Below are 27,757 nucleotides of genomic sequence, written 5' to 3'. Positions count from 1 at the left end.
GAGAAACCTATTTCGACATAAATTCTTCCTTAGAGCGGAAGTGTGTGCACGCATATACACGCTTGTACGTATGCGTGATGTCCAAGATCATTTTCTCCGCTTGGCGTTTGATTGTTTTGTCATCTCAAAAGATGAATGAGCAAACACTGTTTGATCATTTCACCTGGTCCAGTCTCAGGTTCCTTGAGAGAAAGAGCTCTGAAGTGGCCTAACAACTCTTGAGTTTCTGTGCATTATTTTTTCTAGAGAACCGTCGCTTTGCTCAGAATGGGGTCTATAAACAGGGCAGTTGGGCAGAACGAGGGGCTCAGGAGATGACCATTCAGATGTTCTGGGGGCGCCTTTGACTGTGTAGCCTTCGGGGCGGAGGTGTTGGTCAGCTTGTGTCTGACCCTCACCCAGGGTCACACAATTTTTGGAAGAGAGCCTTTTTCACTTAGAGAAAACTTCATGCCATCGGGTGATTTAGGGAACGTTTGTGAGTTTTCTTGGGGTGTGTGTGTGTGTGTGTGTGCACATACATACCTACATGTGCGCACACACACGTATTCATACATATACATGCACATACATACCTACATGTGCACACACACGTATTCATACATGTGCACACATACACGTATTCGTACATGTGCACACATACACGTATTCATACATATACATGCACATATATTTATGTCGTAATTATTAGGTATTCTTATTAAATATATGTTTAGGATATTTTAAATTTACTTTTAAGTATAGAAGTAAGTCCCCTGGATCAGTGTCTCCTTACCTTGGCTACATATTAGACTCATCTGGAGGATTTTTACAAATCGGTATGCCCAGACTGTATTCCAGACATCTAGGCGGAACCCAGGCATCAATTTTTTTTTTTCAAGCACCAAGCAAGAATGATTGCCCTAGACTTAACATCAGTCGTTAAAACATACTTTGCAAGATGTTATGATTTAAGAAGCATGTCACGGGTAGAAGATTATCTTAATCTTTTAACAATGGATCAGATAATCACGTAAGACTCCAAACTGTACCTATTTTATGAATTTGATGCATTCATTAATTCAGCAAATAACAAACCAGCAAACAAACATAAGATGATAGTATGTCAGTTGGTGATAAGTGCTAGGAATAAAAGAACAAAACAAAGTGGGAGAGCAAAGACAGAGAGAGGTGTGTGTGTGTGTGTGTGCGCGCACGGTCTTGCGCATGTGCACTCGCTCACATGCTTGTGTGTATTCGCTCTCAAGCAGATGTTAGATTTTCTATGTTAGATTTTCCATAGATTGCTCAAGGAGGCCCTGTACAATATAACTACAGTATCAACCAACTCTAAAGGAAAGACAGGATTTTTAACTAATGATAGAGTAGTAATTAGTAGCCATTTGGGAAAAATAAATTAAGTTAGACCCTATCTTCATACCAAACAACAAAGTTAATTGTTGAAGGGTAAAAAATTAAATGCATAAAAACCCCATTAATCCATAAAAATGAAGAAAATACAGGTAGGTATCTATCTGACTACTGAGGGCAAAGGAATGTTCTAAATGTAAAAGTTATGGAAAAGTCACAAAACAAAAGAATGATAGGTTTGACTGCATAAATATAAAATTGTCCATATGTTAAGACATCAAAAGAGGAATTGGAAAGGAAAACTATGCAACAAGTTGAAAAAAAAACACTGAAAATTTAAGAAGTGGACAAAAAAGCATAAAAAAATGGAAATAAAATAGCTAAAAAATACATGATTAATATTTTGCCTCATTTATACCAATAGAAATGCAGATTAATAAGCCATGAGATACCATTTTACCAATTTAAATACCTACTTAGATTTAAAGAATGAGAGTGCTCAAATGCTTCTGTGGGTATAGGGGAAGGATATTGTCTTTCACTGTTGAGGGGTATGAATGATTACATTTCTGGGCGCGGTTTGGTGGTATGCATTTATCATGTTTAAAATGTACTGTTTGACTCATAGACGATACTGCCATGAAGTAGCACCAAGAAAATAATACGAAATGCAGATAAGTAGTAATAGCTTAGTGATATTTATTATTCACGAGTTACTGTTTGCCGTAGTAACTCATGTAACCTTCACATCAGCTCTGGGAGATAGTATTTCCCTTTTACAGATAAAGTGATTGAAGAACAGAGATGGTAAGCGACCAGCCCAATGTTATTCAGCTGGTAAAGGGTAGAATTCACCAGTCTGGTGCTAGAGGTCATGCTCCAAAAACTGATCTGTACTGCCTCACACGAGAAGGTGGTCATGGGGTTATTTTATAGTAAAATACATCTTGTAAATTATAATATGTCCTCAGGAAGGAATATTGTGTGGCAATTAAAATGATAACAGAGTATTTTTTGACACAGGAAAATGCTGGTTTATTAAGTAGGAACAGCAGGATATGAGATTATTTAAAATCTTAACTATTTGAAAATATATAGAAAAAGTATAAGACAATGCTAAAGTATTATGCATGTTGAGATTATTTTCTTCTTTTCTATTTTCATGTTATAAGTGTCCTATAATGGGAATATGTTACTTTAGAAATCAGAAAAAATTTTTAAAAGAAAGGAAGAACAAAAGAAAGAGAAGAAGAAATTTAAAAATTATGAAAAGGCCAAAAAAATGGTACCATCATCAAATATAACACTAAAAAAAACCCCAAAAATTCCCATACGCAAGAAATGTAATATTTATATCCTCCTACATATATTTTATTAATACTTACTAGGGTATCTATGACAGATTTTTCTTTTGGAAATGAGTTTCATTATTTAATATCTTAATCTTTTAAATCCATGATAAGTACATTAAAAATTTTATATATACACATACAGAGAGCAGGGCAAATATCAGCTAATTTGCATTCTGGGATCTTAACATGTTTCATATTGAAACTCAGAGTTAACTCATCAGAATGCTGAATTATCTCGTAATAACTTTATCTCTTAGTAAACCTTGATAATTAAAAAAAGTCAAACAAAAAAACCCAGCAGTGCCCTTTGCAAGGCTGTGTCGACCTAAACCAGAGGAAACAACACTTTTCATTCTACCTGAGATAAGAGGATGGAGAGAGTTAATAATAAAGTGTGTGTGTGTCGGGGGTGGAGGGCTGGTTTCAAACCATAGCCATATTCTAATTTGGTTATGAATAGTTGGCACTTTCCATACATACTATCCCTCTGTCTTTACATTATTGATTATTACCTCTCGGAAATTACATCAAGGCTTGGCGATGTTATTCATAAGGCTTGATGTGAATGGTTTGGCAGTTTAGCCATTAAACTTCACCAAGGATTTGGGCATTAACAGTATGCCCAGTATGGGGGCAGCGGTGAGTGACAGTTGGTGAAAGAATTCTTTGGGTGTAAGTGGCTACCATGCACCCAGGAAGGCTTCACAAATACTTACTTCAGTACTTTGGGCAGATAGGCCTTCTTATCAGCCCCATTTTGGTAATGAGCAAACAGGCTCTGTGACTTCTAAGTAACTTGCCCAACGTTGCACAGCTTGTCAAGACTCAAGCAGGAATGCCAGTCCAGTTGTGTGTGCCCCAAAATCCAAGCTCTTTCCATCGTGCTGTTCTTCCTCCACCCAGTGGGGCTAGGTGTGTGGTACACAAGGAGCATGTGTTTGTTTATGAAATAGTCAGACTTGGTGTATGAGCCCCAGTGCACCCTTCCTCTACTCTCTCAACTTGTAATTGGTAGAACCAAAGATAGGTTGCAGTAGGTTCAAAATTCAACACAGATTTGTGTTCATTGAGTGGATGTGGATTAAGCATCTGGATTGTAGGAAACTCCCAGATTTGTGTCTTCATTTCCTAAAATAAACACTAGGGGCATGTGAGTGTAGACACATGCACACACACGCACACACCTTTTCCTCTTAACAAGAATTTATCAGTGCTTACTTTGCAGGAGGCGTTGATTTTAGTGATACAGTGATGAATAAAACAGACTTAGTTCCTAACTTAGTTCTGAAGAAAGATCAATATTTAAAAATTCAGCCCATAAGTGAAGATTGTGATGAACATTTTGGTGGGGTGAGCGGAAAAAAAAGCAGCTGGAACACACACACACACACACACACACACACACACACACACACACACCCCCCTACATGGGCAGACTGTGCATTCATAGGATGGTAGATTTTCTGGAAATACTGTTGTCCTCAACTTTGACTTTGGAGGTGAGATTTAGTAGACCAGACCTGAAATACAGCAGGCTCTCTTGTCTTACAAATTTGCATTATTAGGGATTTCCCCTGGGTGCCCAAATTTATGCCTTGAAATTTTATTAATTCTACATAGCTGGAAGTTCTGAGGAAAACTAGTGACTCTATGAAGGGATATGAAAATTTGCTGGGCTGATTTTTTTTAAGTCTGTATGCCAGAAGACTTTTTAAAACCTCCTTCATGAGACAGGTATGCTTTTGTTTGAAAGTCTTGGCTGAACCTGTCTTATTCTGTTTTCCAGAGAAACCATTTGAAGCAGAATCATAAACATGCATCGTAGAGAAATACCCCTGACACTTTTGGTGCTTATGTTTATAAGCACTTCAGGTAAGTAATTATAATCAATCACAAACATACTTCATTGTTCGTCTAGAGGGAATATCAAAGTTTGGTTTATTTATGTAGAGGTGGTTACTGAAGATGTTGGATTTATTAAAATTTGTGGTTTAAAATTTTACTTTGGAAAATTGCCAACCGTTTGGTATGCCTGGAATAGAGAATAAAAGGTTCATAGGACTGGGATCGAGTAAAGACTCATGTGGAGTTACCAATAAAAAAAGGATTCAGCCCTGTGAGTTTATGTAGAGAGAGCAGGAAGTGAAAACTTTTATGCTGAAATACATTTGTCTGAGATGAAAATTTGCTTAGCTTCACGTTATTTGAAGCTGAAGCGATCACAGCCATCCTTGTTACTGATTTTTACAAAGTTTTAACACATTGCTTCCTCCCCGAAAGGAAGGCCAAAATTCATCTCATTATCTAGGTAGTGAGGAAAGTGAGTGGGAGTACCTTACAGATCTTAAAGAAAATATTAGAGTTAGAAGGAATACATAGGAAAGAGTCTGCTCGGACCAGGAAGGCAGGTAGGCTTTGTATCTGGTGTCAGGTACCAATTTTAATTTATTAGCAGTCACTGCTTGGAGACTCTCGCTGAGAAGATTCTGAGACCTCAGCAGGGCTCTCTGAAGAAGAGTTCTGTGATTGATTAACAAGGTTCTCCAAAGGCTTTGGGGAAGAAAGAAGGGGCACAATTGTTGATTTGCCTTGAGCTGGTATCTGGGGGAGGGGAGACATGAGCGCATGTCCCCTACTTTGAGAATTACTAATGAAGAGATTACAGTTTGGTTATTGATACTTTCAAATAATTCAGGTCCAATATCTGGGTATATTTAGTTAAGAGGATCTATGTATCGTTGAGATCCACACAATGCAACACTACCCAGGTGTTAAAGGAAGGAGACAGACCTCTTCTTGTTGATATGGAAGGACCTGTCAGAACAGGTGAGAGAGACCAAGGTGTAGGAAAGTGTGCATCATATGAAAAGGCCCCTTGCTCTAAAGGCCCCTATAGACATAGGCTGATAGCCTTGCTCCCAGGTTATAATGAAAACATGCTGCAGGCTCCAAACAGCCATGTAGCTTTTGCCGTAAGGATGCTAAGGTCCCAGCTCTCTGTCCTTTGAGGTATTTGAAGAGCACCTTTTTTTTTTTTTAATTTTTTTTTTTAATTTTTTTTTTATAAATTTATATATTTCTTTATTTATTTTTGACTGTGTTGGTTCTTCATTTCTGTGCGAGGGCTTTCTCCAGTTGTGGGGAGCGGAGGCCACTCTTCATCGTGGTGCGCGGACCTCTCACTGTCGCGGCCTCTCTTGTTGCGGAGCACAGGCTCCAGACGCGCAGGCTCAGTAGTTGTGGTGCACGGGCTTAGTTGCTCCGCGGCATGTGGGATCCTCCCGGACCAGGGCTCGAACCCGTGTCCCCTGCATTCGCAGGCAGATTCTCAACCACTGCGCCACCAGGGAAGCCCTTTAATTTATTTTATTCATTTATTTTTTGGCTGTGTTGGGTCTTCGTTTTTGTGCGAGGGCTCTCTCTAGTTGCGGCGACCGGGGGCCACTCTTCATCGCGGTGCGCGGACCTCTCACTATCGCGGCCCTTCTTGTTGCGGAGCACAGGCTCCAGATGCGCAGGCTTAGTAGTTGTGGCTCATGGGCCTAGTTGCTCCGTGGCCTGTGGGATCTTCCCAGACCAGGGCTTGAACCCGTGTCCCCTGCATTGGCAGGCAGATTCTCAACCAGTGCGCCACCAGGGAAGCCCTGAAGAGCACCTTTTGTGAAGGGGGTCTCTCTAGGCAGACATGACAATATTTTACGTGTCAGATTCATTTAGCTGAAGTTAGATGACATCCTGTTATTGCCCAAACTCAAGACAATTCCAAACCCAGACACCGTTGCAGAGGCTATAGGCTCTTGACCCTACTGGATTCTGGTGCTCCATGCATGTAAGATGGGGAGGGTGTTCTGGGCCATCCATACACCTTGAACTCCACTCATTTCTCCAATCAAAAGCCATTTCAAATCAACAAAGCCTGCAATGTTAAATGTAAGATTAGATCTCTGAAGCCATTAGCTGCCTGGGGAATATGAACTTTCAACTGCCAACCATGCACCCTGGAGAGTATGAATTCCAGGCTAGGTTTCTTTAAGTGATAACTGTCCCCAAAGAGGAATAAGTGCCTATGTCTGTACAAACACAGGCACAGGGGTTCATAGACGTTTTTTTTTTTCATTGATTGTTATTGGAGTATAGTTGATTTACAATGTTGTGTTAGTTTCTGCTGTACAGCAAAGTGAATCAGTTATACATATACATATATCCACTCATTTTTAGATTCTATTCCCATATAGGTCATTACAGAGTGTTGAGTAGAGTTCACTGTGCTATACAGTAGGTTCTTATTAGTTATCTATTTTATATATAGTAGTGTTGGTATGTCAAACCCAGTCTCCCAATTTATCCCTCCCCCCCACCTTTCCCCTTTGGTAATCATGTTTGTTTTCTACACCTGTGACTCTATTTCTAGTTTTTTAAATAGGTTCATTTGTACCATTTTTTTAGATTCCACATATAAGCTATATCATCTGATATTTTTCTTTCTGTGTCTGACTTACTTCACTCAGTATGACAATCTCTAGGCCCATCCATGTTGCTGCAAATGGCATTATTTTGTTCTTTTTTATGGCTGAGTAATATTCCACTGTATATATGTACCACATCTTCTTTATCCATTCCTCCATCGATGGACATTTAGGTTGCTTCCATGTCCTGGCTATTGTAAATAGTGCTGCAGTGAACACTGGGGTGCATGTATCTTTTCGACTTATGGTTTTCTCCGGATATATGCCCAGGAGTGGGATTGCTGGATCATATTGTAGCTCTCATAGAAGCTTTTTCATGATTGACCAAAACCTCGAAATCACCCAAATGTTCAACACCAATAGAATGGATAAATAAATTGTCAAATACTAATACAATTAGATACTACATAACTATGAAAAAAAGAACAAATCACCACTTCATGCAGCAATATGATTGACCATCATAGACATAATGGTGTACGAAAAGTCCAGACACAAAGTCCAGAGCACATAATGTATGATTTTTGCACTTTGTTATATGTAGATTATATCTCTAAAACTAGAAAATAAATCAAGCTGTTAATGACCTAACATCCTTTTAGGTGTCAGTTAAAACTAACACCCACATTTACACATGCATCACACCTTCTAAGCTGAAGTCCTGAACTGTAAGATAAAGATTTAATAACAGGGGCTTCCCTGGTGGTGCAGTGGTTAAGAATCCGCCTGCCAATGCAGGGGACACGGGTTCGAGCCCTGGTCTGGGAAGATCCCACATGCCACGGAACAATTAAGCCCGTGCGCCACAACTACTGAAGCCCGTGCTCCTAGAGCCCCTGCTCCGCAACAAGAGAAGCCACCGCAATGAGAAGCCCGCGCACCGCAATGAAGAGTAGCCGCAACTAGAGAAAGCCTGCACATGGCAACGAAGACCCAATGAAGCCAAAAATAAATAAATTAAATAAATTAATTAAAAAAAAAAAAAAAGATTTAATAACAACCACCAGATGCAACGTTGATGTTCATTAAATGTTGTGCTTCCAGGTAGGTTTGACAGCCATGTTTTCAAAGAGTGTTTTTGCCATTAGAGCCACTTCCTCTCTACCTTGTGGTTAAAACCAGACAGTTGCTTGAGAAATAAACCCTGACTATAGAGAAAGCATGTTCTCTGTGGCCTCAGAGAATTGCTCTGTTCAGTTTAAGACTTCTTATTCTCAAAATACAGTCAAAGGTTGCTGCCGGAAGACAGGATACAGGGAAGGTCCATTCACACTGACTTTGAACTGTTGGAAGTGAAGAAGGAGGGGAATGACGACCCTGTACAACACAAAGGATCAGATAAATTTCTATAGCCAGAGTATCTGGGTTAGTTGAGAAAGAGGGAAGAAGAGAGAGAGAGAGAGAGATCTCAGAAAGAGGAAGTGACAGATACCCAGATTTGGAGTGAGTCAATATGAATTAATTATCAGTATGAATTGTATGCATGATGTATTGAGTATCCACATGGTAACCTAGAGAGGTAATGGATCTATACACACATAGGCGCACCTTTAACCATCCTCACGTCTGCCCGGGGAATGGTTAGGTAGAGTGGTTGAGAACAAGACCGGTGAGACTTCTGACGATACAGGTGGAAAACTCTGAGGTCTCTAGGTTTCTCTTTTTATTTTCCTTGGAGATTCCTCAGCTAGGGATGTTTTGGGGTAGGTGTGGCAACACTGTGACTTTGGTGGCTTTCCTTAAGAGGAAGTTGTAATGTGTAACATTTCTTTTAAAAGATTACAGTGCATTTATGTGTCTTCTAGCTTTGGTACGTTGAGTTCTGGTATCTTCCTGTTTGGGAGAAGCTGTTGAAAGGTTATTCTGTCTTCATTTATATTCTGAAAGTGCCTTAGTGTTCGAAAGATTGACCTCCTGTTTCTTAGTATTGGAAAGATTGACCCTAAAATAAAAGAATCCACAGAAATGAGACATTGAGATTTGTCAGCATGTTACTAACCCAGCTTCTTCACCTAATGCATTAGGGAAAAAAATTTACCTTTGTCATTCTGTTTTTATTTTTTTCTTTTACTTTGCTAATCTTTAGAAGAAACTTGTACCTCACGTCTTCACATTACTGCAGTTGAAGGGGAGCCTTTCTATCTGAAGTATTGCTCATCTTCATCTGAGCGTGAGAATAAAACAGCCACCATAAAATGGTACAAAAATGAATCGCATGGACCCCTTGAGCTGAGCTCAAGTAGTTCACCCAGAATTATTTTGCTCGATTATGTTTTGGAGTTTTGGCCAGTTCATTGGAATGACAGCGGATCTTACTCTATCCGAATGGGGTGAGTATACCGTCTCTTTGCGTTGGCGTATTTCATAGCACTCTTGGACTTTGTTCAGCAAATCAAATATACAGTAATCAGGAAGGTCAGATAATCCATCCATTTTCTTCTCCCTTGTCTTCCTACAACATGAAATAAATACTTCATTCTTGAAAAATTAAATTAAATACTGCCCTGTGTTTATTTTCTTAGTAATCATAATGAAAGGAGATGACCTTAGTATGATTTACTTTTAGGTGATCCTTGCCAAAGATAAGTGAGGATTGAATGAAATTCATTTTTAAATTCAGCTGCTTCTGTTGCCTGGAGCTGCCGGTCAAAGGAAATAAATGGCGAGGGCTTCGTAGTGTTAGGAGCAGGTAGTGAAGGAGGGCAGTGTCAGCTTCCTGGGTGGTAACCTCAAGCTGGGGAGATGGGTTGGAATTGGCGTAGACACATCCTAATCCAGTTTTCAGGGGGTTGTTGAGAGCCAGGTGGCGGTACTGGTGAAAGACGTGTGTGTCAGCCAATCACAAATTTATAGCCAGGGACAGTGAGAGAGGGGGGCATCGAAAGGGCTTTGCACAGCCTTCTCAGGCTAACCCTAGAGTCTTCCAGGATATTCGTAGTCAAGAATCCTAAATCCTGTGAAATGACGGCAACCCACTGAATGTGTCCATGATTTTTACTGAACTCGGTTCTCTTTATACTTTATTTTGTGAGATGGGGAAGGAGTAACTGGGACAAGAAATCTTCTATGTGATGAACCGTTAGTGAGAACATTGATGGCATAGTGTTTATCCAGTACGTTTGTGATGTTGTGTCTGTACTTATGTATGTGTGTATGTATGTGTGTTTGTTTTTTTTTAATTTTATTTATTTATTTATTTATTTATGGCTATGTTGGGTCTTCGTTTCTGTGCGAGGGCTTTCTCTAGTTGCGGCAAGCGCGGGCCACTCTTCATCGCGGTGCGCGGGCCTCTCACTATCGCGGCCTCTCGTTGCGGAGCACAGGCTCCAGACGCACAGGCTCAGTAGTTGTGGCTCACGGGCCCAGTGGCTCCGCGGCATGTGGGATCTTCCCAGACCAGGGCTCGAACCCGTGTCCCCTGCATTGGCAGGCAGACTCTCAACCACTGCGCCACCAGGGAAGCCTGTATGTGTGTATTTTTATCGAGATTTGAGACTGACCTGTAGAAACCAGCTCAGGGCCAGGTGAGGGGGGAGGGTGTGCTGCCAGATGTAGCAGATTTCTTTCACGAGTGCCTCTGGGGTGAGTTCTGATCATTATCAACAGTGCCTGTGAGAGCAGAGTGAGAGATCACGGTGAAATCTTGATAGCACTCCTGTGGTTTTGCACAAAAAGAGGTCATTTTGGTTTGTTTTTATATATAGGAACTCCCAGGAGTTAGAAAGAAGTTCAAAAACTCTTTTTAACCAATGAATTTTATGTGACCTTTTAAGAAGGACGATTCCAGAAGTGGGTCACAACTGAGTCTTTTCAAACTAAGGTAGAATGTATGCTCACAATAGGGGTAGAGGAAGAAGAACATCTCCCTAATCCTGTTGAAGAAAGGCGTGATTTAAATGCGCAAACTATTCTGGACAAGGCAGAAAGGACAAACTGATGGGGAGAGTCAGTCATCTACGAATGTCACTTGGAGACAGGGAGGGACGGGGGCATTAACTGTCTTTCTGGTGTGAAAGGTGGAGAACACAGCCTGGGGTGGGAAGAGAAAGTGGACTCATCAGGTGGAGGCAGGACGTCAGAGAGGCATGGAGGGACCAGGAAGAGGACAGGGAGGGTGGGGGCTCAGAGTGCTGTGTGATAAGCTTTGAAGGTGTTAGAGGCTGATGAATAACACGAGACTAAAGCGATGGTGGGAGCAGCAGCCTTGACTGTGGTTTTGAAGATAAATGGGACCCTACACAGGAGAAGGTGGTTTTGAACACCTGGGAGCCTTGAAGATAGAAACTTTTTCAAATATAGTACAACTGGTGAACAGTATTTGGTTTTTGCACAGAGGTGTGTGTTTGTGTGTATGCATGTGTGTATGTGTGCATGTATGTGTGTGTACATCATTTGGGTGAGTGAGTCGTTGTAGTTTTGTGTGGGAGTCATCAATGACCAGACCCTACTCCTGGAATCCTCCTTTAATTTTTCAGGAGTCCTCTACTAATAAATGTCTCTGGAGACTAATACTTTAATCCTGCAGCAAAAATCCCATTGTCTGATCAAAGTTTTGTGAGAGTATAGTATTGTACAAAGCACTCCTGGCCTTGAGGGCCAAACTGATGTGCATTTGCATCTTGGCCCTATTGTGTACCAGGTGTGTGACCTTGGGCAAGTTATTTAACCTCGCCTGAAGGTTAGGTTTCTCATCTAATGTAAGGAAAAGAGTCATCTCAGTGCACACACTTGGTACAATACCTGGAACTCTGTGAGCGCCAGTTTTCTGTCCATTCGATTGTAGACTCAAAGGAGAGCTGGAAGAGCCTCTGGGGGGCGAGTACAAATGTGTCAGGCACACAGGACGACGTAACCTCGTGTAGTATTTAGTATATGGATCTCTATGTAACGTGCAGTTCAAGCAAACATGAGATTGCAAACATTTTCTGTTTTAAAAGATCATTTCCACTACTATATTTAAAATGGATAACCAACAATGACCTACTGTACAGCACAGGGAACTCTGCCCAATATTATGTAACAACCTAAATGGAAAAAGAATTTGAAAAAAATAGATACATGTATATGTATAACTGAATCACTTTGCTCTACACCTGAAACTAACGCAACATTGTTAAGTAACTATACTCCAATATAAAATAAAAAGTTAAAAAAAACATTGTTTCCAAAAATGCTGTTAAAATTTTTTCCTCCTCTGCGTTCCTAACTTCTAACCAGAAGGAACAACAATGACATCTCTTCAAACTAATTTTTGCTTAGTAAGGTACTTCAAGTGCTAATATATCTACATGGAGAGCTGCCACTCCAGACATGGTTTACTCAACAGTAAGAGAAGAGGATAGGAACAAAGTGCCCTGAGAAATATAAAACGCAGTGCGTATATACAGACCTTCAGAAAACATTACAGTCCTCATGAAACCACCTCCACTCTCCCATCCTGGGTTAAGAATCTTTGAACCTGTCCGTCTCTAAAGATCATTGACGTTTTAAACATTTCTGTCCTGACATCCATAATACATATGGTCTGATGTAGGTTTGTGTGTGTATGTGTGTGTGAGTGTATGTGTGTGTGTGTGTGTGTGTGTGTATGTTTAGGACATCTCGGGTTTATCTCATTTCCTACCTCCTACCCCCCTCCCATGGCAGTTATTAAATTTCTTGCTGCACTGAACCAAAAAGAGACAGAGCAAGATTTGGGCATCAATGAATGAGTCTCTTTATACAAAAATAAGGGAAAATGTTCACTGGATTGGTTACTAAAAGGTGGTATTTGCAAAGTCTCTGTACTAATGATAAAATATGTCTAACCCTTTATTTCCTAGAAATGATACTCATGACTGGAAATTAAATGTCATCAGAAGACCTAAACACAGCTGTTTTACTGAGAAACAAATAATGAGTAAATCTGTGGAAGTTAAAAAATCTTTGCAGGTAGCCTGTGAACATGGTTACTATCAAAAACTGGTCAACAGAACGTTATTGTATAAGGTAACGCTTTTAAAATATTTTAACTTAAAACTTGACAGAAGAGACAAAACTCCAAAGTGAGGGTCTGACGGCTGTGAAGCATTTTGGTCTTGTAACATACAAACTGAGTCCACACAGCTCAGGTGGCCTGTCTGAGCTCCTACATGTAACGCAAGTGGTTCCTGCCCCATGTTAGGCATTCAAGAAATGATAACGGCTTCCTCTCCCTTCCTTAATTTTCCTTTTCTTTCAAAAAAATTAATTTTTAGGAATGCTAGCTCATTTTCTTCTGCTGCATATACTTAAAATGTTAAATTCTGTTGTATATGCTTGTTCTGAATATATGCGTTTACAAAATTGGAAGTTGGAAAAAATGAATGATGAAGATAGCAGAGATCATTCATAATCCCACCAGCCAGAGAATGGGGTTTTTCTCTATGTAAACATCTACTTTTAAAAAGTGGCATTTTCCTTGATCCACTAAAAATTATATTGTGATGATTCCCCCACATCTTTAAACATTTTCCCAAACATGGATTCCATTGTGTATACACTTGTATCTAAGCCCCTGTTATTGGACATTTGTTCATTTCCTACTTTTCACTATTATTTATAAGGCTAAAATAAATATCATTCCCATAACTCAGAAGGTGTATTATGATTTTATTCTTTAACTAAATCCCTAAAAGTAGAATAACTGGATCAAAGGCTATGAGCATGTTTATGGCTTTTGATTTAAATTATCAAGCTGCTCTCCAGGGAGCTACACCAGTTTAAAACCCTCTTTTTCTCATACCACTACCACATGGGAATGAATACTTTAAGAACATTTAAAAATCTGACGTGCAAAACTTCTGTAACTCTTAGTATCTTTCCCCCATTTCTTTCCTTAATAACAAGTTAAACATTTTTATGTATTTATTGCATCTTAATATTACTTCTCTTGTGAACTATTTTCTTCAGTTGATGTACCTTTTACTTGTTGAGTTGTAAGAGCTCCTTTAGACAATACTGTGGAAATTGTATATACACAAGTATATATGCAGTCACATGTACATACATAATATACATACACATACATGCACACACACAGCACAAATTATATTATTTCTATAGAGGAACAAACCTGAAAAGTGTAACTCTGTCATGGAAACTTTGAAGAGCTGTGAGAGAGGGTGTTCTGAAGAGACGACCTTGAGAAAGTTCAAGCTACTGATGATGATTCCTTAGAAACGTTTGTTTGTACCTTTTGCTTGAACACTGTTTACTTGTGATTTTTCAAGGGAAGCTCTTACCCAAAATGTTTTCCAAATATCTGTATCAGCCCTGAGTTGACTTGACTCTATTTCCTGTCACATGTACAAATGTTTCTACAGTGTATATAAATTTGGGGGGATCAATGTACTGGGTTTTAAGAAATCCCTCTCTGCAGGTATTTGAATTTAGAAAACAGACGTATTGAGAATGTTTTTAGCTAGAAAATTGAGAGGAGGGGAACAAGGAAGCTAAATCAGTAAACGATTGGAAAAAAAATAAAGATATTTTTATATGCCTTGGAATTGATATTTTAATATGCCTTAGAAAAAATAAGTTTGGGTTTATAAAAATTTGGTGTATGCAGAAACAATTCACTGATGTGAGATACACATGTGGGTGCTTCACAAGCCCATTCTAAGCACCCTCTGGGTCTAGCTCCTCTTGCTACCAGCTTCGGCAGCTTTGAGAGGAGTCTGTGGGCAGTAGCTACTCCTTGGTTGGTATTTACAGGAACAGTGTCACATAGTGAAGGTTAGCAATTTAGTTTCCATTTTCCTCATCTCATTCTTAGATTGCTTCAGAACCTATTTATGGGTACCTGATGGCTGGATTGAAAAAGGTGGCTTTTTTGTTATTATTAATGCCTACAACATACGGAAATTTGTGATAGAGAGACATGTTTGTGTGTGCCTATACATTGGAATATTTTTCATGCATTTCTAATCAGTCCACTGTCTTCTGGTGGAGGGCATCAGCAGGTGTGGGTAGTCTGCTAGGTACCTGGTTCTCTGAGTAATTCTGCTCCGACCTCCACTACCCATCCCCAGGATGGGTAGTCCTGAATACATGGAATTCGGCTAAAAGCATTAAGAAATAGAATTGCGCGGAAAGTTTTGACCCAAGCAGGGATTTTTTTGTTGTAGTGAGTTTTTTTCCTTTCTCCTCTTCCTCCTCTTCCCTCTCTTTGTGTGTAAAGAGAGAGATTAAAGGAAAATGAGGAAAGCAGCTACAGTGCCCCCTATACTCTATTTCCCAGCATGTATTAATAATAACGATAATACCAGGAATGGGACTCTATTTCATTGTTCCAGTAGAGGCAGTGCCAAATCACTGAGACATTTGCTCAGAAATTGCTAGTTTTCATTCTATTTCCCTCTTTCTCTAAAGATCTTTAACTTTAAAATTTTGAATTCTTGTCATATGATACCACTCTTACTTAAAATATTTTAACTTGCTTTTTTTAATAACAGAACTGTGAAAAGATAGAGAACAATCAAAACCCATTTTTAAAGAAGATTGCAGAGTTTAAAGATCAGGGATATTATACCTGCATGTTTTTCCTTCTTCATAATGGCAAACTATTTAACGTCACCAAAACCTTCAATATAACAATAGTTGGAGGTAAGAGAAATCTTAGAATCGGGAAAAAACAAATGTATCTTAGTAAAATGGAATATTTTCTTTTTTTCTAAAGCCGTATGGGAAGCCAGAGGCAAACTTAGTTGGAGTTGTGACCATATCACTAGTTCAAATATAAGGGTGAAAATCATTTTGGCATCACCTACCATGCTGAAAAATTTTGGGGGGGATAGTAATGAAAGTTTATGTAGGTGAACCTCTGATGTGTCAGTTCTCTTATTTGATATTTGACTAAATTGGGGAATCTTTTGTTATTAAGCATCTGCTTGCACTCAGTAAATATTTATTGATGGGTGTCTATATTCAATAAACTGTAATGAGTATTGGGAGGTAAGGGAAGCATGGAAATACAAAATGAAGTGAAAAATGTACGATTCTCAGGAATTTGATTATAGTCAGGAAAGGTTGAAGCCGAACCCGGCCTCTGTACCCCTACACTGAATTAAATCTCTGAGACAGAGTTGTGGGTGAAGTAGAAAAGAAGAGCTGTATTGCTTTGCCAGGCAAAGGGGGCCACAGTGGGCTCATGCCCTCAGAACTGTGTGTCCCACCCTGGAGTGGGTAGTGAGGAGTCATAGCGATGGTTCAGAGGGCGTGGTCAGCTCGTGGACACTCTTCTGATTGGTTGGTGGTGAGGTCATCGGGAGTCGGCATCATCAACCTTCTGGTTCCAACCGGTCTGGGATCTATGTGCTTACTGTTGTCGACTTAAAAAATATGCACAACCTAAAAGCTGAGAGTTATGTTTTATTTGGCGGGAATTTTTAGGACTTCAAACCTGGGAGGCAGCATCTCAAGTAACCCTGAGAGAACTGCTCTGAGGAGATGAGGGGGGAAGCCAGGTTATATAGATGTTTTGCAACAAACGGCAGGTAGTCTGAATGTCAAAAGATTATTGTTAATTAAAGAAAGCCAGATATCCCAAGTTAAGGAATTTCTCGCTTTTCTATGTATGGGAAGACGCAAGAGTCTGGGCTCTCTGGCATCATTCCTTTGATGTGCACCCCAGCTATCTGGGGCCAGTATCCTGTGTTTTCACACCCTGAGTTTCTTCAGGGCACCCTAAGGAGTGGCGGCAGTCTGATGGCTGCTAGATGGTAGGTATTCTTTCCTTCCTGAGTTTCCTCAGGGCTCACCAGCTCACTTGGAGGGCTGCAATCACGGATGACTGTGACATCTTTGTTTACTGATATGGCGGGCAGTATTCCATTTATCACCATTAACTTCTCCCACCTGGAGGGGGTTTCAGTATCTGCAGAACAGCTCAAAGATATTGTTGTGTGTATCCCTTGAGGCGGAACCAGGACCCTGCCCCAAGGCTGCGCTATTGTTTCCTGACTGCTCCTCCCTGGTCTCTGCATCCCCTCCCTTCCCTGATTAGTAACTGTTTGAACCTGCCCTTGGAACTCAGGGAAGGTCCTGGAGGCTGAATGAAGCCTATTTCCTGTAATCCAGAAATGGATGGGGGACACAGAAAGGCTTTTGCGCCCAGGAGCCCCACAGGGTCCTGCTCAGTATCGAGGTGATAAGCCACATAGAAGCACCATAGAATATGACATTGGAGTCATCTGTGAGGTGTTAAGGGTGCAGAGAGAGTCCAGAGGTAGAACAGATGCCGGAGGCTCTGTTTGAGCTGGTTCTTAGAGGCTGCGCGTGATGGAGGGGCAGAAGGACCTGCTGGGATGGGCTGGGATAAAAACGTGTAAGGAGCACAGGCGTGGCTGTAGAAAAGGGCTGTACATCTTGGGATGATGGCTACGAGTCTGGTTTATCATGAACCCAGACCATATATAATGGAAAAACTGAAGCCTGGAATTTTAGGGTGACAGAGACCCTAGAAGTAATTTAATTAAACCCTATCCGGTGAAGATATCCTTCATATGACTCAGCCAATAATAGATCATTCAGGAACTACCATGGAAATTACCAAATCACACAGCAGCTGGGTCCAGATTTTTTTTTTAATTAATTAATTAATTCACTTTTGGCTGCATTGGGTCTTCGTTGCTGCGCGCGGGCTTTCTCTAGTTGCGGCGAGCGGGGGCTACTCTTCTTTGCGGTGTGCGGGCTTCTCACTGCGATGGCTTCTCTTGTTGCAGAGCACGGGCTCTAGGCATGCGGACTTCAGTAGTTGCAGCACGCAGGCTCAGTAGTTGTGGCTCGCGGGCTCTAAAGCACAAGCTCAGTAGTTGTGGTGCACAGGCTTAATTGCTCCGCAGCATGTGGGATCTTCCCTGACCAGGGCTCGAACCTGTGTCCCCTGCATTGGCAGGCGATTCTTAACCACTGCGCCACCAGGGAAGCCCTGGGTCCAGATTTTAATGATTGATTGTAGAGAAGTCTTTTTTTCTCATTGAGTCCAATTACTCCTTCTTGTAGCTTCTACTCACTGTTTGTGTTTGCCTTGAGTAACCCCACAGATTGTCTGGTCCCTTCTGAAAATGACAGCTCCTTCGAGTGTCTGAAGACAGGTGGCTTATCCACCCTTCACGTTCTTTCCCATCATGCAGGAAGCTGTAAACTCCTGGGATGACTCATTCAACAACGTTGTGGGTTCACAGTTACTAGAGCTCGTTGACTTCAGCAGCGTTTTCCCTCTTCTCTCCAGCCATCCACTTATATAGCTGTACTCCACGCATTGCGAATGGACAAAGTACCACAAACTTCCTGTCTTCAAACCGCACAAACGCGTTATCTTACAGTTCTAGAGGTCAGAAGTCTGAAACGGGTTCACTGGGCTAAAATCAAGGTTTTGGTAGGATTGCATTCCTTCTGGAGGTTCTGGAGGAGAATCGATGCCTTGCCTTTTGCAGCGTCTGGAGGCGCCTTGCATCCTTGGTGCACGCCACCTCCTCCATCCTCAGAGCCCACAGTGATCTTCAGATCTTCAGATCGCTCTCACCCCTTCCTTCATCTTATTGTCTCCCTTTCTGACTCTGACCATCTGCTTCCTGCTTATGAGGACGCTTGTGATTACACTGGGCCCACCTGGCTAATCCAGAACACCCTCTGTATCCGAAAATCCTAAATTAAATCATATTGCAAAGTCCCTTTTGCCGTGTAAGGTATAATATTCAGCACCTGGGGGTTAGGATGTGAACACCTTTGGTGGGGGGCATTGTCACACCCCATAACCTGGGTATCCCATAACTAAATTCTTAAATTCATTAAGTTCTATTTATCTACCTTAAATTCTTCAGTTTGACTTTCTTTAATATCATATAAATCCTACATCTCTGGTCCCTTGACACTTCCACCACCAACTCCCTTCCCTCCATCCATCTCTGCTTTCTGCCCATCAGCTCCTCTTTCCTTCCTTCTTGGAAGGAGCAGTAAGAATATCCGTTATCAAAAGAGCATGCACAAGACCAGGAATTGTGCCAAATACTTTCATTGAACCCTGTGAGCTTGTGACCCTGGGTGAGTTAAATGACTGAGTTTTTCTCCACCTCTCATTCCTCACTAGTGACATGGGACAGTAATGAGTTGAGTCATCCCTCATAGGGTTGCCTGGAGGACCGAGTGAGTGAGGGTGTAGAGCCTTGATAGTGGTGCCAGGGACATGGAAAGCTCTGTTATTACCATCTTAGTATTACCGTCTCCCATCTCCTCACCCCCATATCCCCATACTGCCCCACATGCTATTCTTCTGTCTTAACCACCCATCTTGTTTTCCTCGTCTTCTTGGAGAATGCCACCTGTGTCTCTCAGGACTTGGCTAAATGTCAGTCCTCCTCCGTGCTCCCACGGCCTCTTGTTCTTATTCCTGGTTGCTGTCAGAATCGGATGACATGTCTGTTTCTGTCACTAGAATGAGAAACTCCTGGAAAGAAGGGACTGACCTGTGTTCTATTCCTCATCTTGGTCTCTCCTATACTTACAGCTGGCCCTTTGTACATGTGCTCATTACATGTCTGTTGAGTGAATTACAGGTATACCTCATTTTATTGCGTTTTGCAGATACTGCTTTTTTTTTTTTTTTTTTTTTTACAAATTGAAAGTTTGTGGAAACCCAGCATTGAGCAAGTGTATCAGCACCATTTTTCCAACAGCATTATTTTTAAATTAAAATATGTACATTGTGTTTTAGACATAATCCTATTGCACACTTAATAGACTATAGTATAGTGTAAACATAACTTTTATATGTGCTGGGAAACCAAAAGAGTTGTGTGACTCGCTTTACTGTCATATTCATTTTTTTGTGGTGGTCTGGACAGAACCCGCAATAGCTCCAAGGTCGTTCTGTACTGAGATAGGAACAGTTTCTTCAGTCATGCCTCATTCAGCAGGAAGTCAGGACTCTTCACCATCCTGGCCATTTTCCTTTGGATCTGGTGAAGTTTGCCACCATTCTTTGAAAACGTAGAGCTTAGAGTTGAAGTTGACGGTCAGGAGGTATCATGGCCTCTGCTGAGGACGGCGGGACTGAGCGCCTCCCTTGTCTGTGGTCACGGCTGTAGATCTCTGAGCTGTTACGTGGGGAGCCTCCCGGCTCCGGATCACACTCTACTCAACCCACCCGGCCTCTGCCATTTGTCTTCATCTCACACTCTGGCTGATCCGCTGACGTCTCTCCTCCTGCAGCTGACAACCTTTGTGCCATTTTGATCCAGGGATAGTAACTTCATAGGTAGACTAGACACGGCAGGGGCACACGCTGAAGTGTCTTCTTCCTTCTGTTACCTTCAGTAGGATTGTACCCTTCACTTTACACCAGTTTTACAAACCCAGTGCTGCTCTGGGTTCTCCATGATATACTTTGAGTTCTAGTAGATGGCATCCTTTCTCAAAGATGTCCTTCTGTAAAGATGTCCTTTACACCGCCTCTTCCCAGGACTCCCACCAAATTCCTGAGAAAAGAAGATCAATGAAGAGAAAAATAATCAGTAGCAATTTTCTCCGATACTCAAAACCACCTCCTGCCCCTCTGTGCTTGAAGCAACCTATGTTCCTCAGGGCTCTCAAACCGGAGGGTTAGTTCCTCGTCTGGCGGCAGCTCCTCCAGCTTCTCCTGCCGACGTGAATTCTAGTCTTGCCCAGAGTCTGAATCCCAGAAGAGATTCTTACCCTGGGTTTTGTTTGTTTTTTTTAAAATTATCTATGATCTACCTCTCAGCTTATTACGAAGGTAGTTGAAGATCTCCATATTTTAACTATTTTATTTTAAATTTTTATTTATCTATTTATTTTTGGCTGCACTGCACAGCTTGTGGGATCTTAGTTCCCTGACCAGGGATCGAGCCCGTGCCCCCTGCAGTGGAAGCACGGAGTCTTAAACCACTGGACCGCCAGGGAAGTCCCTTACCCTGGGGTTTTGCTGCACTAGTTTCTTTCTGTATCCTTGCCCACATACTCCTCCTTTCCCTTCTTTGCTCTTCACTCTGTAGCACGTGCTTCCTGGGAGAGCCTAGGAGGGCATGGGTGCTGCAGGAGAGCACCTGAGTCCCCTTTAGTCCCCATGAGCAAGCACAGCTGCTGGGCGCCTGGGAGCCCCCATGAGGGATGCACTGGACATTACTTGTAAATGCCCCAGAAGCACCAGAAGTACTTAGAAGGGGGAGTCCAGGTCATGAAGAAAGTTGCCAATGCTGATAATAGGAGCAGCAAGGACTGAACTACAAAGCCATGTGAATGCGGGACCACAGGGCTGGCCATGTTCTGCACTTATTAGCATCCTAGGTTGTGGGATAGTCCTCAGTGGGAGGTTGCTGGGGGATTGCTTCCTTCCTAAGTGTTACTCAACGAGGCTGAGGTGGAGAATATCTATGTTCCTCCAGTCTGGGTCAGAGGTCACTAAGGAACAGAATTAGAACTGAGTTTACAGGGGTGGACACCCCAGCAGGGCCGGGACTAAGGTGAGGCAAGTGAGGCAACCAGGGGCACTCCTCTCACTGTCCTGCCAGGGGAGGGTCTCAGGAGGCTTCTGAGAGTAAGTGCCTTGCCTACCCTACCTGAGTCTTGACCTTGCACCCAATAAATTGATCTTGAGGAGTTGAGAGCAGATGGAAGGAAGAAAGGCAGAGCAGAAAGACATGTCCTAGTGACTTTGCATCTTCTAAGTCCTAAAAGTTCCATTGTCTCCCTGGATGAGCATCTTCTTCTGGCTTTTAGCTGCAGTGGCAGAAAGCCAGAGGCTGGAATTGAGGGGAGACCAAATTCAGTGTGCTTTGTCCAGCGAGGTGAGCTTCGAGTTGATGGAAAGTGAAACAACGACCAGTATTCCCTGCAACCCTTATTTAATGAAAATACATTAAATAATAAATGTAAAGTGATGACTGTTAGAATCTTGGTTACCTGGAATAATAAGTGTATTACAACAAATGTCTGTCTTAGCAAAACGCCTTGTAACACTAATGCATTTTTCTTTTCTTTTTTCACTTTCAGACAACAGTAATATAATTCCAGCTCTTCTTGGACCAAAGCTTACGCATGTTAAAGTGGAATTAGGTATATTTTGACATACATATATTTTGGATTTGTGAACAGGGGTCATAATAGTCTTCCAAGGCTAAATCTGGTTCCTTATTGATCAACATTGTGTTCATAACACATACCGTGTTCACTGAAGAATATTGCAAAAGCAGGAAAACCTTGTCATTGTTTGAATGTTGCCCTTTTTAGCAATAATTACAGTTAACAGTCTGTTCAAAAGATTATGGAAGTGCCTGTGGTTTGCAGATCTGTGGTTTTAGTCACTTTGTATGTGGCTTTTCTCTAATAATATCTATGATCATTTTTAAATATGAAAACTCAATGAGAATACTCGAGAAATGATTCAAACTTATTGTGTGGTTTGAATATTTGATTAATGGGTTCACTTTGAATCAATGGACTCGACTCTACATTTAGGGTTTGTTTAGACAGGTCTTGATGAATCGATATGTCCAGTTGAGTAATTTCTTTCAAAAGAGAAAGGAAGGAAGGAAAAGAATAAATTCACATATGCTAAACTGAGTATTGTATTAGGTAACTGAAATATGTTATTGTATTAAATCCTCAAAGCAACTCCGAGGGGTATTGTTCCCATTTAAGCTTCGGATTAAATGACCAAAGTTCAGAAAGGTTAAGTAATTTGTCTGAAGTTAAACCCCAGGAAAGGGGCAGAGCTGGGATTCAAGTTTCTTACATTGTTTGTTGTTGTCATTTGATCCTGTTGATTGTTTCCAAAGCACACACCTTTTGACTACAGTTGGCCAGAGTCATGTAAATGACCACATATGCCCAATGTAGCTCAGATACTTTGCCATTTGTGTTTGTGGCTTGCCTGCTTTCTAGTTTTATTGATTTCTGAACTTTATTATTTTTTCTTCTCATTTTAGGCTTAATTTGCACCTCATTTTTCCTTTGTACACATGGAGAGTTAGAGAATTAATTTCAATTCTCCTCTCCTGTAGTATGTGTATTTTGAGCTCTAAATTTCCCTCTAATCACTGTTTAGCTGTTTCCAACAATTTTGATATGCCGTATTTTCATAACTATTCAGTTCAAAGTTTTAACTATTTTTAAAATTTTTCCTTGTGATATTTCTTTCATCTATGGATTACTTATGTTTCTTAATTTCCAAATATTTGGAGGATTTTCTAGTTATTTTTCTGTTATTGATGTCCAGTTTAGTTCCATTATGGACCAAGAGTATACATTGTATCATTTAAATCTTAAAATTTGTAGTAACTTACTTGGACCAGAATGTTCTAAGTGCATTTGAAACAAATGCGTATTCTGCAGATTTTGGTTTAGTCCTTCTATAAATATCAATTAGGTGAAGTTGGTTAATGGTACTCTTCAAATCATCAATATCCTTACTAATTGTTTGTGTGCTTTCTCTATCTGTTGCCAAGAGAGATGTTAATATCTCCAGCTATGATGGTCAAGTTGTCTATATATCCTTTAGTTCTGTCTATTTTTGCTTTATGTATGTTGAGGTTATCTTATGGGCACATACAAATTGATGCCTCTTGAATTGATGCTTTAACATTATGAAATTTCTCTCTTTATCTATCATACTACATCTTTTCCCAGTCCCTACTCTCTCTCATGTTAGATAGACACACCAGTTTTCTTTTGTTTGGGACTGGCATGTTTTATCTTTTTTCACATCATTTTACTTTTTTTTTTTTTTTTTTTTTAAAGGATTTTCTTATTTATTTATTTATTTATTTATTTATTTTTGGCTGTGTTGGGTCTTCGGTTCGTGCGAGGGCTTTCTCCAGTTGCGGCAAGCGGGGGCCACTCTTCATCGCGGTGCGGGGACCGCTCTTCATCGCGGTGCGCGGGCCTTTCTCTATCGCGGCCCCTCCCGTCGCGGGGCACAGGCTCCAGACGCGCAGGCTCAGCAATTGTGGCTCACGGGCCCAGCTGCTCCGTGGCATGTGGGATCTTCCCAGACCAGGGCTCGAACCCGTGTCCCCTGCATTAGCAGGCAGATTCTCAACCACTGCGCCACCAGGGAAGCCCCCATTTTACTTTTAACATTTCATTGTCTTTATACACAAAATATATCTCATGTATACTGCATATATTTGGATCTTTGTTGAAATCCAGTCTGTATGGTGTTTAGTGCATTTACATTTAATGACTTACTAATACAGTTGGTTTGAGACCTCTCATCTTGCTGTTTTCCAGCTGTCCTATGTGTTATTTCTTCCTTTTATTCTCCTTTCCTTTCAGATTAATATTTTTTTTTATTTAATCTGTTTTGTTTTCCTCTTAGTTATACCATTTTGTATTCTTCATTAGTAGTTCTAGAGATTACAATATATATCCTCTTACTACAGTAAGACAAATGCACGTATTAGTACGTTGACAATTTTGCAAACACGTGAGAACCTTACAACAGTTCATTCATCCTCTTATCTCACTTTAAGCTACTATTTTATGTATTTCTCTCCTGCATATGTTATAAAACTCACAAAAATTTGGAATTATTATTGCTTTAAACACCAAAATTATTTTGTATTTACCCAAATGTTTGTCCTTTATTGCACTGTTCATTTCTTAATGTATGTCCTTGCTTTCATCTGGGATAATTTTTCTTTGAGAGTGAAAAATTTCCTTTGGTATTTCTTATAGTGTGTTTATGCTGGCAATAAATTCTTTTGGCTATTATTTACTTGAAAATATCTCTATTTACCTCCAATTTTGAAAATTTTTTTCAATAATTTCAATAATTCTAGGTTGGCAGTTTTTTCCTTTACTTTAAAGATGCCCTTCTGTTGTTTACTGGTTTCCATAGTTTCTGCTGAAAGACTGGCGTTTAGTCTTATTGTTGGTACTTTGATGTGTGTTCTTCTGGCTGCTTTCAAAATTTTCTCTTTCTCTTTGATTTTGATGTGTCCGGGTGTGGTGTTCTTTGCATTTATCCTGCTTTGGGTTCCTCTGAGCTTCTTGAGTCTGCAAAGGATGTATTTAATTAATTTGGGAGAAATCCTCTGCCATTATGTCTGAATATTTCTTCTGCCCCTTTCTTCTCTCCTCTCCTTCTGGATCTCCAATTACATGTATTATGCTCTTGTTTCTTATGCTCTTGTTCTGTTATTTTTATTTTTTTCCCTTCTGTGCTTTAGTTTTGATCTTGGCCTGTATTCAGCCTTAGCAATCCTGGCTTCTTTTATGCTCAGTCTCTGTTAAAACCATTGTGACTTCTTAACTTCATGGTTTTTTCAGTTATCAATTGCTCATTTGATTCTTTTAAAATAGGTTACTCTTCTTTGTTGAAAACATCCATCTTTTCATCTACTTATCCATTTTTTCCTCTGTTTTCTTTAACTTATTTATATTAGTTATTTCATACTCTTTATCTGCCAAGTCAGGCGTTTGGATCATCTTTGGGTCAACTTCTATTACCTATTTTTTTTTTTTCCCAAGTGCTTACATTCACACTTGTTGTATCTTGTTTGGAAGTATTTGTACGTAATGGATATCCTGTATTTTTTTTTTAACATCTTTATTGGAGTGTAATTGCTTTACAATGGTATGTTAGTTTCTGCTTTATAACAAAGTGAATCAGTTATACATATACATATGTTCCCATATCTCTTCCCTCTTGCATCTCCCTCCCTCCCATCCTCCCTATCCCACCCCTCTAGGTGGTCACAAAGCACAGAGCTGATCTCCCTGTGCTATGTGGTTGCTTCCCACTAGCTATCTATTTTACGTTTTATTACCTATTTTTTCTATTGACTATTGGCCCCTTTTTTTGCCCTTTCGTATGTCTCTGTTGTTGTTGTTTGTTGTTGTTGATATTTCTGTATCTAAAACAACCAAGGTGAATGAAGTTTGTATTACTTTTCCCTAAGAGTGTTTGCCCTTTCTTTGTTAGGCAGATAATGTGAGGGTTTGATCATCTCAATCCAGGCAGGAATGGAGCTGAGCAGTAGCTAGGATGCAGGTTTGTTGGATTTAACCTGCTTTTCATCTCTTATGGCTGAGGGGAGACTCCAGTCACATGTGTGTTGTCCTCCAGTGGGACTTACTCTGCTAAGGACCATGAGACTGCAGGAGAAATCATTAAGCCTTTCCAGCCTCCTGTGCCGCCCAAGCCCTCAGCAATAATCCTGTGAGCGCATGTGGCTGTCAGCATCTCCACTGGACTCTCTTTTCTCCATGAGATTCCCTCTATTTTGTACAAACCAAAGCAAATTCCTTCAAGGAATAAAATGGTGGCTATCTCAGCTCACCCTGGAAGGACTTTGTTCCTGACTGTAACTTCAGTTCATCTGTTTCTCTTTGTTTTCCCTGCACTTTGATGTCTTTAATTTTTAGTTAATTTAATTTTTTGTTCTGTTTTGTATCCATTTTGTTTTTCCAGAAGTTGCAGTGGCTATGTAGGCCTGACACTACCTATTAGACTATAGGTTGAAAAGAAAGTCCGCCGGCCATCCTACGTTTTAAAAATTGATTTAGACATAAACATTTGAAGAGAAGCCAGTTCATAGTTTGGTGATGACTTGTAATTGCAACCTAATTTCTCTGATTTATAATTTTTTTTAATTGAAAAACAAGGCATTTTTTTTCTTAGATGCAGCTCTATATTATCATTGTATATTAGGTTAATATACATGGTTGTATTTATTTCAACCTTTGAGAAACCTGAGTTTCTAAAATCTGAACATCGGTTGTCAACTTTTACCTAGGAAAAGAGGTACAGCTCAACTGCTCTGCTTTGCTGAATGAAAAGGATGTGATTTACTGGAACATCTGGAAAAAAAATGGAAAGGATCCTAATGTACATGAAGAGGAAGGGACAAGAATTAGGTATGAATATGTGATATATATAATACATATCATAATATACAAAGATCATACAGTATCTTATATATATGAGATAAAAACACCAGACTCCTGAATGGCTGATAGGACGCTTGAGATGAGTTTAAGTTATAATTATAGCTTACATATTTTATAATTCGCATACTCTAGACTGACGCATTATGCAGAAATTTATTGCTGAGACCTAAGTTAGAAAAAGAAGGTCAATGAGGCTTTTTAGCATCGCCTTACAGAAGTAGCTTTTGGTCAGTCAGGATCTGATGGGGTTGGGGACTTTACCTAAGCATCTTATAAAAGAGTGATTACCTAGGCCACTGTCATTTGAATTTTGAAAATTGTGTTAAATGCTTTGTTTTTACTAGTGTACCAGAGAAAAGACCAGGTCAGGAGCCTGGGACACGTACAAGTTATTCTGGGCCCCTTGTGTGCGGTAGGCGCGCCTAGTTGCATTGCCCACGTGTCACCATGCGGCCCGCTGGGTATCCATAGGTGACAAAGCACATCATCAGTGCCTTTCCCTGAGGACCCTGGGGGTAGCCCTGGACACAGGCAGGCCACCCATCTATGGCTACTTGTCCAGATCTACGCCCTGTACTTGGCTTACACACACACCTTTCTTTGTTCTGATTGTTGAAAATAATTCATTATAAGATACTTGAGAACGACCAGAAATCA

The 27,757-nt window shown here is 40.5% G+C and overlaps 1 protein-coding gene across 3 annotated transcripts in view; it reads left to right on the top strand.

The window, feature by feature from the left end:
- The window catches only part of IL18R1 (interleukin 18 receptor 1), a 40,762-nt gene that overhangs the window by 1,093 nt on the left and 11,912 nt on the right, over nt 1-27,757 (top strand). For all 3 annotated transcript variants that reach the window (XM_007172123.2, XM_007172122.2, XM_057558816.1), the window contains exons 2-7: nt 4,489-4,574; nt 9,255-9,498; nt 12,991-13,156; nt 15,643-15,793; nt 22,199-22,261; nt 26,947-27,067. In XM_007172123.2, coding sequence (XP_007172185.2) covers nt 4,517-4,574; nt 9,255-9,498; nt 12,991-13,156; nt 15,643-15,793; nt 22,199-22,261; nt 26,947-27,067 — 803 coding nt within the window. In that variant the 5' untranslated portion in view covers nt 4,489-4,516. The remainder of the gene's footprint in view (nt 1-4,488; nt 4,575-9,254; nt 9,499-12,990; nt 13,157-15,642; nt 15,794-22,198; nt 22,262-26,946; nt 27,068-27,757) is intronic.

The sequence above is a fragment of the Balaenoptera acutorostrata genome, chromosome 12 (assembly GCF_949987535.1).
Source record: "Balaenoptera acutorostrata chromosome 12, mBalAcu1.1, whole genome shotgun sequence".
In the NCBI taxonomy this organism is placed as follows: domain Eukaryota; kingdom Metazoa; phylum Chordata; class Mammalia; order Artiodactyla; family Balaenopteridae; genus Balaenoptera; species Balaenoptera acutorostrata.
The sequence above is the reverse complement of the archived record's forward strand: the minus strand, read 5'-3'. Positions and strand labels throughout refer to the sequence as shown.